General features: G+C 50.6%; 4 protein-coding genes across 4 annotated transcripts; 2 read left to right on the top strand and 2 right to left on the bottom strand.

Moving 5' to 3' along the window:
* Positions 1-363: 363 nt before the first annotated feature.
* FTJAE_10631 (kinase C) lies at positions 364-4,079 on the top strand (the record flags this gene model as incomplete). Its single annotated transcript, XM_037343494.1, has 6 exons — positions 364-748; positions 838-1,104; positions 1,159-2,145; positions 2,201-3,504; positions 3,563-3,968; positions 4,018-4,079. 6 exons carry the CDS (start codon positions 364-366, stop codon positions 4,077-4,079), a joined length of 3,411 nt encoding a protein of 1,136 aa, XP_037202362.1.
* A 616-nt stretch (positions 4,080-4,695) lies between these two features.
* Positions 4,696-6,140, bottom strand: FTJAE_10630 (acyl dehydrogenase; the record flags this gene model as incomplete). Its single annotated transcript, XM_037343493.1, has 3 exons — positions 4,696-4,741; positions 4,794-5,972; positions 6,028-6,140. 3 exons carry the CDS (start codon positions 6,138-6,140, stop codon positions 4,696-4,698), a joined length of 1,338 nt encoding a protein of 445 aa, XP_037202361.1.
* Positions 6,141-6,892: 752 nt separating this feature from the next.
* On the top strand, positions 6,893-7,517 carry FTJAE_10629 (30S ribosomal S12 protein; the record flags this gene model as incomplete). The annotated part of the gene is made up of 2 exons (XM_037343491.1): positions 6,893-7,366; positions 7,443-7,517. 2 exons carry the CDS (start codon positions 6,893-6,895, stop codon positions 7,515-7,517), a joined length of 549 nt encoding a protein of 182 aa, XP_037202360.1.
* A 360-nt stretch (positions 7,518-7,877) lies between these two features.
* On the bottom strand, positions 7,878-9,480 carry FTJAE_10628 (alpha 1 2-mannosyltransferase; the record flags this gene model as incomplete). The annotated part of the gene is made up of 4 exons (XM_037343490.1): positions 7,878-7,942; positions 7,995-8,283; positions 8,332-9,345; positions 9,430-9,480. The coding sequence occupies 4 exons, from the start codon at positions 9,478-9,480 to the stop codon at positions 7,878-7,880; spliced, it is 1,419 nt and encodes a 472-aa protein (XP_037202359.1).
* Between the last annotated feature and the right edge of the window lie 2,287 nt (positions 9,481-11,767).

Here is an 11,767-nt window from a genome sequence, read left to right as displayed (position 1 = left end):
ACCTGAAGCGAAGCTTGACGGCGAAAACCTCCGCCAGCCATAATAAACCACCGTCGCGGACTCACGCATAATTACACATACGCACCTGGGACCTTCTGGCTTCCCTCGTTCCGTGTGCTTCTGCCCGCCCGCCTGCACCTGGTTCGGCTTTCATAGGATAACGACATTCATTGACGATAACGACACACAAGACGTCACCTGTCTAGTGGTCGTCTAGTTATTTTACCACCCGCTCGCCCATCCTCGCCCGCTCATTATTGAGGCGTTGTCCTCACCACCTGATATCGGCTGTATTTTCAGCCATCCCCTCCTCCTCCAACGTCTTGTCGTCCCGCGCGAACGTATCGTGCAGCCACTTTCACCATGAATGACGATGATGCGATCCATAGCATCCACAAGAAGATCGAGCGCGAGAAGGCTCTCATCAACGCTGCCAATTCCATGAGAGCTCAGACCAACAATGAAGCCGTCAGATCTCGTCTCGACTCACAAATGCGAGATGGTCGTCGCAATCTGCAGTTCTTTGAGGAGAAGCTGCGCGACATCCAGATGCGACGTGTGAACTCTGGTGTTGGGGACATGTCCCTTGGAGGATCTTCTGACGACGCCGGCGGCCCTCCCGCACCACCTCCCAAGGATTCCCGAGAAGACAGAGGATCCGATCTCATGCCTCCCAGCCATCCTTATGCTCCAGGTCCTCCTGGTGCCACGGCTTTGCCGAAGCCACGTCAAAATTTCACCAAGTTAGGTGCGTCGTTGCTATGCCATCTCCATAGAAACTTCTCTGAGACTTTCCGTGTTTCCTGTACTGTACTGTGCTAACGTGAACGAAAACAGACCTGATCAAATATGATACACCGCATCTGGGACCCCGCATCCAGCTCATGCTGTCGCAGATTCAGTTCAAGCTCAACGTCGAAGAACAATATCTTAAGGGTATCGAAAAGATGGTTCAGCTTTACGGTATGGAGGGAGACCGCAAAAGTAAGGCTGACGCGGCTGCCCGAAAAGTCGAAAGCAAGCAGAAGATTATACTGTTGAAGCAGGCACTCAAGAGATATGAAGAACTGCACATCGATGCGGATGTTGCCGACGCCCAAGATGGTGAGTTGACACTGCAGCATTTCCTACTTTGACGACATGTTGACAAAAGAGCAGACGATTCTATCAACGCCCCTAATCTGAGGAAGCCCCTCAGCGGACAACTATCGATTCGTATGCTGGCTATAAAGGATGTCGACCACCTAGCAACTGGTAGGTTTACACGAGGGCCCGAGACCTTTATTGCCGTCAAGGTTGAGGATACTGTGATGGCTCGTACAAAGGCGACCAGGAACGATCGCTGGGAAGCCGAATACCATACCATCGAAGTTGATAAGGCCAACGAAATCGAGCTGACGGTTTACGATAAACCCGCTGAGCACGCCATGCCCATTGCTATGCTCTGGGTCCGAATCTCTGATATTGTCGAGGAAATGCGTCGTAAGAGGATCGAGGCTGAGATGAACAGTTCTGGATGGGTTTCGGCCGATAGAATGGGCAACACCGGTGGTGGCGCCCCTTCACAGTTCCCCATGAGCCCATCTTCAGGCTCTTTTGGGCCAGGCTCTCCAGCAGGTGGAGGCGCGCAAGGAACAGAGACCGGTCCATTCGGGACTGCTGGTCCCCAGCCTCAAGTGCAAACTGGACCAATCGAAGAATGGTTTAACCTGGAACCTACTGGGCAGATTCAACTGCAGTTGGCATTCAACAAGACTAACGCGAACAGCCGTCCCGTCGACCTCGGTCTTGGCCGAAAGGGAGCTGTTCGTCAACGCAAGGAAGAGGTTCACGAGATGTACGGACACAAGTTCGTACAACACCAGTTTTACAACATCATGCGTTGTGCGCTTTGCGGAGATTTCCTCAAGTACTCTGCAGGCATGCAGTGTGAGGATTGCAAGTACACTTGTCATACAAAGTGTTATTCCAGTGTGGTTACGAAGTGCATCAGCAAGAGTAACGCTGAGACCGATCCCGACGAGGAGAAGATCAACCATCGTATTCCGCACAGGTTCAATCCTTATTCCAACATGACAGCAAACTGGTGCTGCCACTGTGGTTACATTCTGCCTTTTGGCAAGAAGAACTGCAGAAAGTGCTCAGGTGTGTTTTCTTTGACTCTGTTTGTTGCATGGTGAAACTAATCCTTTATCTGTAGAATGCAATCTTACTGCACACGCCCAGTGTGTTCACCTTGTTCCTGACTTCTGTGGCATGTCAATGGCTGTTGCCAATCAGATATTGGACGGAATAAGGTCACAGAAGCAGAGACAGGCAAAGGTCTCTTCACTGACAGAAAAGACTCTCCGGCCAGGAAAATCGAGCCCTACCAGTACTCACTCCCCGGCCCCGTCCTACTCCAGCTCGTCCGCACCTCCTTATCAGCCAGGACCTGCCTCACCTGAGGCAACTGAGGCTGCTAAAGTTATGTACTCGAATCAGACAACACCACGACCTGGTCATCCCGACCGAACCTCGTCTAGCTCAACGGCTGCAGCGGCAGCCTCTGCCGCTATGTCCGGAGGGCCTGGAGGGGCCCAGAGGCAACAGTCTGATTACGGACGTTACAGTGGAGGGTATGACCAGCAACAAGAGGATCCATACGCTCAAGGGGGCCAATACGGCGCAGGTCAGCAGCGTAAGTACAACCCGGCTGACTATGCCAACGTCAACCCTAGCTACGGAGGACAACCGCCAGCTCAGGCCCAGCGACCAGTGCAACAGCAGCCAGCTGCACAACAGCCTCCTCCCCAGCAACCGCTGCCTCCTGTGCCACAACACCAGCCTCAGCAGCAGCAAGCTGGTTACCAACAACCACCACCACTAGCACACCCGCCCCAGTCACCGGAAGCGATGTCTCCTAAGCAGCCGTCTGCATCTGGTGGAAACAAGGCACCACTGCCTTTGGCCACAGACCCAGGTACAGGTCAACGGATCGGGCTTGATCATTTCAACTTCTTAGCTGTGCTGGGTAAGGGTAACTTCGGTAAGGTCATGCTTGCTGAAACAAAGCGATCTCGCAAGCTCTATGCTATCAAGGTGCTTAAGAAAGAGTTCATCATAGAGAATGACGAAGTAGAGAGCATCCGCTCTGAGAAGCGTGTGTTCCTGGTTGCCAACCGAGGTAGGCACCCATTCCTCACCAACCTGCACGCATGCTTCCAGACCGAGACCCGTGTGTACTTCGTCATGGAGTATGTTAGCGGTGGTGATCTGATGTTGCACATTCAGCGAGGCCAGTTCGGCACCAAGCGTGCCCAATTCTACGCTGCAGAGGTTTGCTTGGCACTCAAGTACTTCCACGAGAACGGTGTCATCTATCGTGATCTGAAACTTGACAACATTCTGCTGTCACTTGATGGTCATGTCAAGATTGGTGATTATGGTCTGTGCAAGGAGGATATGTGGTATGGTTCGACAACAAGTACCTTCTGTGGTACTCCCGAGTTTATGGCTCCCGAGGTATGCCTACAATGTCCAATCCCTCCTTTTTCTTTGTGCTGACTCTTTTTTCTTCCAGATTCTTCTCGACAAGAAGTACGGCCGTGCTGTTGATTGGTGGGCATTTGGTGTCCTGATCTACCAGATGCTTCTCCAACAATCGCCTTTCCGCGGAGAAGATGAGGATGAAATTTACGATGCCATTCTCGCGGATGAGCCACTTTATCCCATTCACATGCCCCGAGACTCAGTCTCTATTCTCCAGAAGCTGCTCACTCGTGAGCCTGACCAGCGACTCGGAAGCGGCCCAACTGATGCCCAGGAGGTGATGAGCCAGCCATTCTTCCGCAACATCAACTGGGACGACATCTACCACAAGAGAGTGCAGCCTCCTTTCATGCCTCAAATTAAGAGTGCTACTGATACTAGTAACTTCGACTCGGAGTTCACCAGTGTTACTCCCGTGTTGACCCCAGTCCAGTCTGGTAAGTTCTGCATCTTCCGAGTTCTTGATCTTTCACTAACAGTCACAAGTTCTCTCACAAGCCATGCAAGAAGAATTCCGAGGCTTCTCCTACACAGCTGATTTTGATTAAGCGACTGGACTAACAAGATTGACGATTTTGCAATATTTTATCGAGATGATGGAGCCGCGGTGGGGGGTTGTTGTCTTGTCTATCGGATACCCAGGGGCGATAGTGAAATAGGTGGCCGGACACCGCGGGCTGGTGATGTCAGTACAGTGAACCCAGGATGTGCGTCTTATCCAGGCGCCCTCTTCCCACGTTCGCCGGGTCGCTTATAGCGGTTGGCTTTCAGGATATTGGTGGTTGGGCGAGTAAAACATACGAGGGCATGATTAGTACCGTGCCATATTGAGATAGTGAAGCAAGCGACCTTAGCGGTAGATGAGTATCGTATGTATACAGCAGCATTGGAATGCATGTTAATTAATAGAAGTGAGAGAAGAGATGATCAAAAACGAGTTGGAGGCAGGCTATGGTTTTTGTTATATGTTACCCTGCACAATGGTGATTGATGGTGTGCTCTTTGACAAGCTCTAGATATCTACTGCTTCATGATTCGTTTTTACATTAGCACAGTTGCATTTGTAGGTATGCGGGGGCATTGACATATTTTAGATATTTTTTTGACCTATGCTTTGTTTATTCCATTTGTACCTCCGCCTCTTTCTAGATTTTCTCTATCGTTCTACGATGTGTACTCCTTCTGTAGAAGCTTGGCAATAGTGTTGAGTCTATAGCATATTAGTATTCGCTTTCAGATAGACTTATTAGACTGGAACTTACTGGATGTTGCTGGTACCCTCATAAATGGCACCGATCTTGCTGTCACGGAAGTACTTCTCAGCAAGACCTTCACGGACAAAGCCCATGCCACCCATCCACTCAATGGCGGAACTACTGACACGGCCAGCGACCTGAGAAGCGTAGAGCTTGGCCATGGCTGCATCCCTGACAAAGTCCTCACCAGCCTCCTTCTTGCGAGCAGCAGTGTAGACGAGGGCGCGAGCGGCAGTGATCTCGGTGTAGGCCTGGGCGAGCTGGTGCTGCATACCCTGGAACTCACCAACGAGAGAGCCGAACTGCTTGCGGTCGTTCCAGACGTAGCGAGCAGCGTTCTCGAAAGCACCGAGAGCCAGACCGGTCATCTGAGCAGCGATACCAATTCGTCCCTCGTTGAGAAGGGCAATGGCGTACTTGTAACCGTGGCCACGCTCACCGAGGAGGTTCTCCTTGGGGATCACAACATCGTCGAAGTTGATGACACATGTGCTTGAGGCGCGGATGCCGAGCTTCTTCTCCTTCTTGGCGATAGAGAAACCCTTGGTGCCCTTCTCGACAATGAAGGCGGTGATTCCCTTGTAGCCCTTGCTAGGGTCGAGGTTGGCGAAGACAATGAAGAACTCGGCCTCCTTGGAGTTTGTGATCCACATCTTGCTACCCGAGATCTTGAAGCCGTCGGCGGTCTCAGTGGCTCTTGTGGCCATGGCAAAAGCATCAGAACCAGAGACAGGCTCGGAGAGACAGAAAGAGGCGACGGTGTTTGTCGCAAGGCGAGGAAGCCACTTCTTCTTAATCGCAGTGGAGGCGTACTTGATAATAGCTGTGTTGCAGAGAGTGTTGTGCACATCAACCAGAACGGAAACGGAGGGGTCTGCACGGGCAAGCTCCTCAATGGCGATAATGGCGGAAGTGAAGTTCATGCCGGCACCTCCGTACTCCTCGGGGATCTCAATACCCATGAGACCCTGCTCGAACAGCTGCTCAACAACAGCGGGGTCCATCTCCTCGGCCTCGTCCATGTCACGCGCACGAGGAAGAATCACATCTGTAGAGAACTTGGAGACGGTGTCGGCCATGGCGGCCTCGATCTCAGAGAGGTGAGTGATGGGTGTAGGAGGGATCTCGGAAATGTCGATTTGATCATTGCGGCGGATGGATGTTGTAGATAGAGGGCGAGCAGTGCTGCTTAAGCGCAGAGTTAGCGATTGCTTCTGGTCATTCTCAAAATTGCACCCACAGGTTTATTCTCGTCAATGTCCGGGGAGCGGTGGCTCGTGTGGCAATGCGCTGTGTAAGACCTCGACCACCCTGAAGCGCAGGGCGCACGACACGAGTAAACGACGAAGACATGGTGAGATTCGCGGTGTTGAGGAGACGAGTGAGGAAGAGCGGTGACTATATCAGAGAAAGAATAGAGAAAGATGTAGGGAGCTGAAGTGGCTAGGTTAGATCGAGGCGTGAGGCGGGTATGTTAGATGTCTGACGATCACAAGCCAAAAGCGACAACCAACAAGACAAGCTCTTTGTATGGTATGAAACAAGAAGATGAAGGCGATAAGAGAACAACAAGGTCAAGATGTCAATTATTTTAGCCTCGGTATATACAAATCATCCATTGGCCCCCTGTAGTTACACGTCCTTCCCTTTATACGGCTGAAGCGGTTGAAGAATCTCGCTGTTCGGCCTAGACCAGCCGAGGATAACCACCGAGGTCGTGGATGTCTTCGGTTGTACAGCGGTAATGGATGGAACTTTGACTTGACTTTGTTTGACTTGGATCGATTTGGGGAAATCTGTTAGCCAATGCGGGATGGGAGATGGGGAGGATTGCGGGGTGGGAAAGGATGCACCGGCGATTAACCGCTGACGTCAAAGATCTAGGTGGGGCATGATAGATTGTGGCATGTGATCTGCTGATGCAGCCGGAGAAATAAAACATCCGAGAGATCACAACACGTGACACAGCTTCGAGAGGCTGAGATTTTGATATTGGCGGCATTGGATGAGCTTGGGATTGGGATAGCGAGAGGCCGAATACGGGATCAATTCGACCACTTCCCACGACAAGTCAACTCAATCCGACCATAGACGACTCGCCCAGCATGGTCGGCTCCATCCTCCGCCAGTTCTTCTCCCCGGCGACACGCCGTCCCCTCACCACAGCCCTCTCAACACCACCAAGCCGGCTGATCCAACCAACCCTCCGAACATTCACAACCTCAGCACCCCGCGCATTCGCTCCCACAACAGCTCGTCCAGCGACATTGAACCAGGTCCTCCGCGGTATTCGAAAGGGAAAGCGCGCACGTCACGCTGTCTCGCCTGCTCTGTCAAACACAAATTGTCCCGCTCTCAAAGGTGTCTGTCTACGTGTTGGTGTTGTCCGACCCAAGAAGCCCAACTCTGGTGAGCGAAAGACCGCTCGTGTAAAGCTTTCCACTGGAGCTGTTGTTACGGCGTATATCCCTGGCGAGGGACACAATATTCAGCAGCATAGTGTTGTGTTGGTACGAGGCGGACGTGCTCAGGATTGTCCTGGTGTGAGATACCATCTTGTTCGAGGAGCTCTAGATCTGGTATGTTTATCGCACTGGCCATAAATTGAAGTTCTGGCCGTATTTATACTAGATGCTAAGACACTAACTACTCCAGGGTGGTGTTGCGAGCCGAACAACAAGTCGAAGCAAGTACGGCACCAAGAAGCCAAAGAAGGCCACAGTTGGTTAAACAATTTTGCATACGGAAATCAAATGGACGAATTAGGTTAAAAGATGGCAAAGCGATGATACAAGACATGTGTCAAAACCAATAGACCTGGCTACAGCCATGTAATGATATTGTACACTATTCCGAGCATTCAATTCAAGAAAGCATTCAAACAATCCCAGAACATTCTTGATTCATACACTCTACATGATCAAAAGCTGTCCAAAGTGCTTCAAACCCAGACGCCTGTTGTTGGTTCCCGCAAGAACATCACCCAATGCCGACCCATTGTTTGCAGCCCAGAAATCATGCAGACAATCTACCGAGCATTACGACCTGTATGATACAACCCTATTCAACCCCTTGTTAATAATATTTTGTCTACTGCTGCTTCTCATAGCCCTTGGGCTTCTCCATGCCGTTGAGCTCGAAGAATCGAGAAGTGCCTGTTGCTTGGTTAGCGTATGATTCTGAAACAGTCTTCAACAAAATACTTACAAGAGTAACCCTTCCAGTCAAAGTTGTTATCGGGGTTGCAGTGGCAACGGAGATCCAGACGTCGCTGCTCGTCAGTGGGGCAGTGAGTGAAAGGAACGTGGTAATAGGCGATGTCCTCGAAGAAGTGAATCTGCTCCTTCTTAAGGAGAAGACCAGCAGCGATAGAGTGGACGGGAGCATCACCCCATCGCTCGTAGAAGAAACCACCGTCCTTATCGAGAGACTCAAAGAAATCGAGATAAGGCTTGCTGCGGAGCCAGGACAAGCTACCAACCTCAAAGTTGGACCACTAAACTCAATTAGTTGTGAAACCGGTGATAAGTAGATCTTAACTTACGAAATGGCACTTGTTGTAGTTCTCACCACCGTCATCACTGAGGAAGCGCATAGAGTTATCGGAAGAGATATGCTCGGGGTGGTTCTGCATGAACTTCTTGGTGCTAGCCCAGAGGGTAGGAATGGTGTCGATGTACTCGTAGAGGGAGAGAACGAAACTGTACTTCTTGTTGTTCTCGTGCATGACACGGAAGGGGTCGTAGTGGATGTCGCAGAAGAGCTTGACAGAGGGCTCAACACGCCAGTAGTACTCGTAGTTCATCATGAGTTCCTGTCGGAAGAAGAAACCAGACTCGAATCGGCACATGTGACGGTAGCTGATGGAATCACCATAGATAATCTTTCGCTCGTGCATATCCTCACGGACCTTGCGGGCCTTCTCCTGGTCAATCCACTCAGGGAAAGACCAGTGCTCCTCGGGGATCAGACCATAGTGAGTCTTACCAGAGCAGAGAGAGGTGGTGACCTTCTTGAACTGCTCATCGAAGGGCTTGTCGTTGAGGAAGACCCAGTCGTAGTTATATCGGCGGTTGAAACGATCCTCGACTTGTCGAATGGACTCGGCAATCTCCCAGACGTCCTGGTTTCGGGCAAGAGTAACGAATGTAGCGTTCATACGGGGACCGGGAGCAGTGCCCTGGAGGTTGCTCCAGCCAGGGTCGTTGGGGGACATAGCCAGAGGAGCCTCAACAAGCTGGCCAGAAGCAGGACCCTCCTTGGGAGTCTGAGGAGCAGGAACAGCGGGGGCATCGCCAGCAGCACCGGCACCCTCACCGGCGGGCTTCTGAGCAGGAGCATCGTCCTTGGTGAGGGCAGTGTCTCCCTCCTCAGCAACAGGTGCTTGCTGGCCGGGGAAGTTGACGTTGTTACCGGCATCAGGGGACTTGGGGATGGTGCCAGGAGCTTGCTGCTGCTGGCTGGGGCTTCCAGGACCGCCTGGGAAGTTACCGACACTGCCAGGAACGGGGATGGTATCGATCTTGGAATTGGAGAAGAAGTAGAACATAGTGAGCGTCTAAAGGAGTCGGGTTAGCAGGTGGCAACGTAAGCCATCATGAGCATCAAAACCCATGGGACACGAATGGATAAGGCGACGTACGAAAAGCGCGAGCGCAATGTAGCGCACGTAGCGCGTATGACCTGCAGCCATGGCGAAAAAAGAATTGACGATACGAAATCGTCAATACAAGAGGAGTTCAAATGAAGTGGGAGGTATGAACAAAAAACAAAGAAAAGAAGAAAGATGGATGATCCAAAGTCGATGTTTCGGTGGCAGCGCGCACGGGGAAAAAAGACACCTAGAGCACCTAGCAGCCCGCCTAGGCACTTACGTTAGTAGGGAGCCGGGGGACTGAGGGGCTCCAGTAAAAGGAACGGTCGGTAGGTGACCTTTGTGAACTAAAAAAAGATGGATAGGCGACCTCGTTAGTCCTCCACGGAGCGAAGAACAAAAGTCAATATCGTGAACCAGAAACAACAAGTATTAAGGAGAGAAAAGGAGATGGTTCACGATGATGGATGAGTATTCACGTATTGGGCATGTGCAGGAAAGTATCTACTTATTCTGATGCAAAAAAGACAGTTGGAATCAATGGCACGCAACAAGTTGCTGGAGAGCACTGGAATGAGATGAACAACGTGTTCTGGGGGAACAAGCCCAGCCCTTGATCGTCAATTCTAGGCAAAGTCAGGTACACACGGCGACTACCTTAGAGAGGCACAGCTTATCCTGATAAGAAGAGGGTGACTCGAGGTATCTTCGGCAGGGGCATGGATGTAAAATACCTGATTTCCAGCACTTGGCAGTACTAGAACGAAGTATTCGCCAAATGATGTGTACTTGGTATCCCCTGGCGTCTAGGGGGTGTATCCCGCCTGTTAGTGCATCTCAGCTTCGATTAATGGCTTCTGTGTCAAACTATTGCCGAGTCCAGACGCTTTTGGAGTGAGTTTAATGACATTGGTTCCAATTCAATAGGTAGCAAACTTTTTTCAGCTTATCCTCTCTCACCAAATCCGTTCAGAGAATGGTGGATTTTCGTTCGTTGTCAAGATTACGACGACATGCAGCAGGAGACTGATCTGTTTACAGGGATGCCCCAACCTTGGAAATCTCCATTGCCATCGACTTGATCCAGATATAAGAGCTCGTTTAGGCTTCGCCATGCGCCTCTTGCAGAATGTTTAGGAATGAGGGATCTGCAGTTACTCAAGCCTCATAATCGAGAAGGTTTCTCTGCAGCAAATCGAGGCCTGGATTGGGAAAAGTGGTACACGTCGAATGCATCACCAGTTTTTCTCGTATCGTTGAATGAGATGGAGGTGCCCCTTTTTTACGTTTCCTGGGCTTGTTTTAGGTTGGCAGCTTACAGCCCGGGAACCTTGCGTCAAAGGAACGGAATGCTGCAACCAGCCTGTAGCAGTTCCCGATTTCCCATCTTCTCTCCACTGTACGAGGTGACCAATTGTTTATTGTTGGTCTCTGAACCCGTCCGTTCGTTCCGTTTTTGTGGTCTGTTACTCCGTAGTTGACCTCTTCAACCTTGAATTGAGTCTCTGGGCTGAGATCCTTGATCATGGATCGATAACCTTATTCGGGCTCAAACTCATGTCCGCTCCGTATGTCTGATTGACAGATTGTGTATTCCCTTGAATGTTTCACCTAAGATCTGTGACTTTCTCATCAAGAGCCCTCCAAAGGTCAACAACGGCTGAACCACTCGCAACCTACAATATCAATAGAGTAGAATACCTAGATAGGCTTGGGCTTTATAGAACGATACAAGTCAATGTCAAATAAAAGCGTTACTGAAGTGATGGACGTGTATGCCTATCTTCCAACAAAGAGCTGAAAACATAATGCAGTGAAGGACCTTATTGCTGCAATATCAGGATGATATTTACATCCTTTTATATAGACAATATCCTTTTATGTCTTCATGAGTTTATATGCCCTAGTCTAAGCTCATAAATAGTGTACAAATCTTGTATGGCTTTTGGTGACTATTGTCGGGACTCGAAGAAACAATGGCATCACGTGATTATGCACGTGAATGCGTGTACCCTTCATCCAGCCGCATGTGGGGGAAGCGGGCTTGGAGAACAACGTTGGCACTTCGTCGCATCATCGTCGGCATCAGAGCTTCGCCGCGCGCATCAACATCGCAGCCCGCTCTCTCCCAAGCGGCTGTTCACCCTTTTCGCCTACAAAACTCATTGATAGAGTTTCTGAACACTTCTAGCAACCTTCTCATAGCCAACATAGCGCTATATTCGCATGCTTGGCCACGATACAAACATCTTGAACCTATTTTACTGGAAGACATCATGATAGATTTGTGCGCGCTGAACGATCCTGAACATATCTCATTCTCTTAGTGGTGAGTGGACTTACTCCAGCCGTTTCTTTCCTACCCTGCTCGCTTCCCCCGGCCTGG

This window comes from Fusarium tjaetaba (assembly GCF_013396195.1).
Source record: "Fusarium tjaetaba strain NRRL 66243 chromosome Unknown NRRL66243_c0000249, whole genome shotgun sequence".
Classification (NCBI taxonomy): domain Eukaryota; kingdom Fungi; phylum Ascomycota; class Sordariomycetes; order Hypocreales; family Nectriaceae; genus Fusarium; species Fusarium tjaetaba.
This window is presented reverse-complemented; position numbering and strand designations above follow the sequence as displayed.